Here is a 6,834-nt window from a genome sequence, read left to right on the forward strand (position 1 = left end):
GATAAAGAATGCCCACCCATCACTACCGAGGAGGTGAAAAAAGTATTAAGAGGGATAAAGAACTATTCCGCACTGGGACCAGATTGTATCAAAACATTCTGGCGGAAGAAGTTTTCTTCAACCCATCAGCATTTGCCCCGTATTTTCACCTCATATTTGAAATCGGAAGAGCCGATTCCAGAGTGGTTGGTGGAAGGGCGCACAATACTCCTACCGAAAATAGGCAACTTAGCTGACCCGAAGAACTACAGGCCAATAACTTGTCTGAACATGCTTTATAAGATATTCACAGCTATCATTAATGATAGGATTGTTCGGGCAATTGAACCTGTGTGGCAAGAAATGTATAAACAACGAGGCTCAAAGAAAGGCGTAGCCGAATGTCGGGAGAACCTGCTCATCGATAGATGTGTCTGCAAAGATGCAGAATTCTACCAGCGTGACCTATCGATGGCCTGGATTGATTATCGGAAAGCTTTCGATTCGACATCCCATAGACTTATCATCTGTCTTTTGGAAAGCTTAAAGGTTCAGCCGCAAATCGTTAGGTGCATAGAGAGATTGATGCCGCTTTGGAAAACCAAATTTACTATCTTATCTGGAAAAAATCGTGTGACAACTAACAAGGTCACGTTTCAGAGAGGTGTCTTTCAGGGCGACACCATGAACCCACTCCTCTTTTGCCTTACATTATTGCCACTATCTCTAGCACTGCCCCATTCCGACGGGTACTTGTGCGGCAAACCAGCAGATCGAAAGTACAAGGTCACTCATGTATTTTACATGGACGATCTTAAGATCTATGCTAAAAACAGAGAGCAACTGCATCTAGCTCTGGGGATTGTCGAACGATATACTAAGGAAATTGGAATGGAATTTGAGTTAGACAAATGCGCCAAGGTTTATTTGAAGCGAGGAAATCTTGATGGCATCTCTGAAAATCCTGAGCTCGTTGATAGAAGCGCCATACGACACCTTTGCGCTGGAGAGACTTATACATACCTGGGCGTGCCACAGAGCCGCATTCAGGATGTGACATCTATAAAGGATACTCTCCGAAGCAGATACAAACGTCTCATCCGAGAAATTTGGTCTTTCGAACTGTCGGCGAGGAACAAAGTATCTGCAACGAACATGCTTGCCGTCCCGGTACTACTCTATTCATTTGGAGTAGTTCCATGGACGAAGAACGAGCTCAGATCCCTTGATATCGGGACAAGAAAGGTTATGCACATGAACAAAAACATGCATCTTAAGTCTTCTGTTCCGCGACTGTCCATCTCACGCCGTCAAGGTGGTCGCGGAATATTAAGTCTTGATTGTATTCACAACAGAATTTTTCTGGGTGCAGCACATAGAGTCGCAAATGGAAGAGACCCTCTTCTTAAAATGGTCAGGAATCACGAAACAGTGGACAAAGGAGCGTTTCTGTCAAAGCAGCGGAGGAGGCTGCTGAAACACTCGGACTTAACTTCAGGATTAGGGGTGAGAAAAATGCATCAAATCTTATCTGTCTCGAGCACTCACTCCTGAAAGCCCGGATTAAGAAAGCACAAGAGAAAAACTTTCGTGAACAGCTCCTCGATAAGAGGATGCACGGTATCTTCCACAGAAATGTGAAGGATCAGTCAATGTCTTGTGAACTAACGTTTGCTTTCCTTAAATCTCCCGGATTGAAGTCTGGTACAGAGGGTTTCATTTTTGCGTGCCAAGACGGTGTCATTTCCACCTTAACATACCGTCGCCACGTTTTAAGCCAAGACATTCCCGATGATAGCTGCAGGGCGTGCCATGCACACCCCGAGCAATTAGCTCACATACTATCTAGTTGACCGTCTCATGCGGGAACGTCCTACATCCAAAGGCACAATGCGGCACTAAGAGTGCTTTATTACCATCTCTGTCACTCCTACGGCATTCACGTTAATATCGCTCCTCTAAATGCTCCTAGGGAAATTGAGTCAATTGTCGAGATGGGAAGTGCCGCATATACTGGAACTTTATATTCTCGGCAATTGTTTCTGTTGCTCACTCGAGGCCTGACATGGTTCTTCTTGACTTCGAGAAGCGAACATTGTTCGTTATCGAATTTTCGGCACCAGCTGACAAAAACATCATAGCCAAGGAGAATGAAAAGAAAGGGAGGTATCGAGACCTTATAAGGGAGTTGCAACGATTGTACCCGGAATATTCTGTTAAACTGATCGTCCTTATCATCGAGGCTCTTGGAGGTGCCAAGCTTTCACTTGATAATGGCCTAAAAAGCATCCCTGCGTGTCAACAATATGCTAGAACACTTGCGGGAAAAATGCAGAAGGCGTTTGTCCTTGGGTCACTCCGTGTTCTTAGGGTGCACGAAGCTTTCGCTGGATCGTCGTATTGATTCCTTTCCAGACTGTAACCACCTATCTCACGGTTGTGAGACGTGGTTGTGGCTGAAATTTTACAGCGATTTCGCTGGACGCGGGTGCAACTTTTCAGATTAGCACCCGTTCCCGGCGAAATCCTGCGGTTGTCCGTATGACAAATTTTTAATTATATATACCATAAATATTAAGGTAATAAAAAAAGTAAAATTGGTCTTCATATGAAAAATCAGGAAATTTGTAAGATTTTCAAAAATAACTCAGAACGCTAGAAAATCTTCAAAAATCAGGAAATGTTCTGCTAAATCAATGCCTTCAGCATTTTCCCCGCAAGTGTTCTAGCATATTGTTGACACGCAGGGATGCTTTTTAGGCCATTATCAAGTGAAAGCTTGGCACCTCCAAGAGCGCTAATGATAAGGACTATCAATTTAACAGAATATTCCGAGTACAATCGTTGCAACTGCCTTATAAGGTCTCGATACCTCTCTTTCTTTTCATTCTCCTTGGTTATGATGTTTTTGTCAGCTGGTGCCGAAAATTTGATCACGAACATGGTTCGCTTCTCGAAGTCAAGAAGAACCATGTCAGGCCTCGAGTGAGCAACAGAAACAATTGTCGAGAATATAAAGTTCCAGTATATACGGCACTTCCCATTCTCGACAATTGACTCGATTTCCTTAGGAGCATTTAGAAGAGCGATATTAAGGTTAATGCCGTAAGAGTGACATAGATGGTAATAAGGCACTCTTAGTGCCGCATTGTGCCTTTGGATGTAGGTCGTTCCCGCATGAGACGGTCAACTAGATAGTATAAAAGCTAAATGCTCGGGGTGTGCATGGCACGCCCGGCTGCTATCATCGGGAATGACTTGGCTCAAAATGTGGCGACAGTATGTTAAGATGGAAATGACACCGTCTTGGCATGCCAAAATGAAACCTCCCGTACCAGACTTCAATCCGGGCGATTTAAGGAAATCAAACGTCAGCTCACCTGGCATTGACTGATCCTCCACATTTCTGTGGAAGATACCGTGCATCCTTTTATCGAGGAGCTGTTCACGAAAGTTTTTCTCTTGCGTAATCCTATCAATACGCGATTTTTCCTCCGTCTAAAAATCCCCCAACGGGAAAAAAAGCGCAAATCCTATTTCTCTCAACCGACTTAGTAAAATTTAACGCTAAAATTGATTTAACCTATTGTTTTATTATTAAATCGTTTTATAACTTATAAATTCGGAATTTATTCAAATGTATAAATTAAAAAAACAATGCGGCGTTAGCTATGGAAATACAAATTAATTTGCTACTGAGATATCCTATTCTTATGATAACATTTTAGACAGATTAACAAAGAGATATATGTATAAAGATAGAAGTTGATAGATGTATGATACGATAAGACAGAGAATATGAGATTGAAAAATATAGACCTTTTGATTAAATCTGTCATACTTGAGGTTATCCCATGTGACAAAGAAATTATCATTAGACATAAATATTATGATTTCGAAATTCTTTTATAAGCCTCATTAACAAAGCATATAATGACGTTTTGCACTTTAAAATTGCCTTAAAAGACCTAAACCATTGACGGCAACGTAAATAGCGAGCGGAACAATTCTCGGATGCCGAGCCGTCGCAATCGTGGTGGGAGAAGACCTCGAGCGAGATTTAGGGGAAGCGGCAAGGTAAGTAGCGTCGACTGTATTTGGACAAATCAAAAACTGAGCGTTTTATGAAGGTTTTTGTATTACAGAAAATCACTTTTTGTTACCAAGGTTATTAAAGCATTTTTGAACTTGACATTTCTTAATTTTTTATTAACTTTGGATAATTTATAAAATTTTTTAAGAAAAAGGAGTATCAAGACGTTTTGTAAATAAGTAAAACTGTTTTAATTTTTCACATTTTTAATTAAAACATTATGAACAATTACAAATTACAAATATCAAGTATATTGATTCAAACTTTCAATTTTTCTCAGCAGATTTACATTTTCTGACTTCAATAAATACTGATAAAAAGCTTGACATGAAAATTCTTTCAAATTGTATTTTAACATTAACAGATGACGAAGAGCATTTGCGGAGAGTCTGTTACACTCGTCGGTGCATTGACTCGCCATTAATGAAAATATACGCTCACAATTGGCATTGTGCCCAGGAACTGAAAAAAGGTATTGAACAATTTTTAAAAATTCCGAAAAGTCGTCAAAGTTTGTATTGGATGCGAAAAATTCGCAAATTTTATCATTGGAATTGTTTGCAAAATATTCCGAATCATCGCGTTTGCTCTCTAAGAATCTTTTAAGATCCATCGCTTGGTCGAATAATTTGGTATCATCGACAAAAATATTTTTTGCTGACAAAAACTTAAGTGTATCCTCGAGATCGTCGTAACTGAAGGGTCGTGATTTTTGGAAATCTATCCATTTGAAAATCCGGAATTCAGATATAGATTCTGTCCCTTTTAATAGATAATCTTCTGTTTCGCGGTAAATGTTAATGACCTCGTCGACAAATTCATCACATTCCTTATCTTTCCCTTCTTGTCGCAGTTTTGTTAAACAAGTTTTGACATTCAGTGGCAAAAACTTGGACTCGATTCGATCGCGAAGTTTTTGCGCAACACCATCTACTACATTTATAACTTCGATCACGCTGTTACGCTCTTTTTCTAAAATTTTGACTTTTTTGCTAAACACTGACATTAATGAATGAACAAAAAAAAGAAAACATTCCGCAAAATTGTGCTGGAAAAATTTGATAAGTATTTTAGGTGACTTTTCTACGGAAAGGAAATATGTTTTAAGTGCCGGAAACACCTCTAAGATTCTCTGAACAACAGGCAAAAGACTAAGCCACCTGTTTTTACTATGGCACAATAAAGGCCTGTAAACAACTTCCACAAAATCAGTGAAACTTTCCAATTCTTTTGTTCGTACAGTGTAAATCGAGAAATGATTGTAAATTTTCACGCACAATGAATCAACATCAAATAAAGTACACTGATCAAAGCCGTGATACAAGGCGTTATTCAGTATGAGCGCAGGACAACCGATACCGAGCAGTTCAGAATTAACATTCAATTTCAAAATCTGATAAACGTTTGTCTTCTCTCCACGATTTAACCCTCCAAAATTAGTATTCGTATGACCTCCGGAAAATGATGTTAATTTAGCCGTTAGTTCGTATTTTTCCAAAAGTTCTTTGAGCAGTGTCGCAATTGTATTCGCCGTTTCGTCTGATGTTTCTCTCAAATCTAACAAACGCGTTTGAATGCCACATTTTAAATGATCGAAATACTGAATCACGACGATAAAGATTTTCTTATTGCCATGGTTGCTGCTGTCAGTACTGACGCTTAAGTAGGGGATTTTTATCAAATCTTTCAAAAAAATGTCAATCGTGTGCGGGCATATTACTTCTTTAACAATCACTTCCGTCCTAATTCTTGCGCACGACATTCTTCTAGCAATTGGAGAATCTGAAAAGATTGAATGTAACAAATTGTTTGCGCAGTCGATCGACTTCAAACTTTGATGATGCATGATTGTGTGAAAAGCCAGAACGCCTTCTGCGGCCGAAATTTGGTTATCAAGGCGTGTATTTCCCGAAACAACGAAAGACGCCATTAACTTTGAAGCCGAAATATTCCAAGGACTTTCCAGTTGTTTCTTGATTTCTTTATGTTTCTTCAAATCAAAAGACCCTGAAAATTAAAAATTATTAATAAATCGACACTTTTGAAATCAACCCTCACGTACATGACTGGGTCTCTGAGACCCATGGTTTCCTACCTAGGAGGAGACAAAATAATTGGCTTGAACTACGTATCCGTGACTTTGTTCTCTAATGCGCGTTTAGCTACGGAGAATGAAATGCGGAATTTCAGAAAATGGGCCTGTGAGACCCGGTTCTGTGACTATTTCAAAAAAGCCAGAGTTCACGAATTTTAAAACATCCAGGTAAATATAAATTTAACTATTTCTTTTTGGCGTGATACTTCCCGGTAAGAAGCCTTGAATTAAAAGGTATTACAAAATTTGAATCCCTAAGAATGCCATTTCTGCCCTTCGTTTTTTAATCCTCACCAGGCGGCGAAAATAATAAGATTCCAATCCCTTCTAAAGCCGATCGGAGCTGCCAGACGTAACCTCTAATAAATTAAAAACACATTTTTCGTCCGAAGCAATAGAACGTGCTCCAAAAGCATCAGATTTGCCCAAAAATGCATGGCAAAATTTTTTCGCATGCTAAAGGGCAACGATCCACCCAATTTCATTCAAAATCCGAAAAAAGAAATTTCCTAATTTTCATTTTTTTTATCTTTCGATTTTAACAGGTGCCGGTTTTGGGTTGAAGTTTCCCATGTACGAGGGTAGTTCAATAAGTCCTTAGAATGAAGTATAAAAACAATTTTTTTTGGGTAAATTTTTTTTTATTTTTCAACATAATCTCCTTGGA

General features: G+C 39.3%; 1 protein-coding gene across 1 annotated transcript in view; it reads right to left on the reverse strand.

The window, feature by feature from the left end:
- Window positions 1–4,316: 4,316 nt before the first annotated feature.
- Window positions 4,317–6,834, reverse strand: part of LOC117176470 — a 16,004-nt gene continuing 13,486 nt past the window's right edge. Inside the window, exon 11 of the mRNA XM_033366721.1 lies at window positions 4,317–6,079. Within this exon, the coding sequence (XP_033222612.1) occupies window positions 4,317–6,079 (1,763 nt within the window). The remainder of the gene's footprint in view (window positions 6,080–6,834) is intronic.

Source organism: Belonocnema kinseyi, chromosome 7, assembly GCF_010883055.1.
Source record: "Belonocnema kinseyi isolate 2016_QV_RU_SX_M_011 chromosome 7, B_treatae_v1, whole genome shotgun sequence".
NCBI classification, from domain to species: Eukaryota; Metazoa; Arthropoda; class Insecta; order Hymenoptera; family Cynipidae; genus Belonocnema; species Belonocnema kinseyi.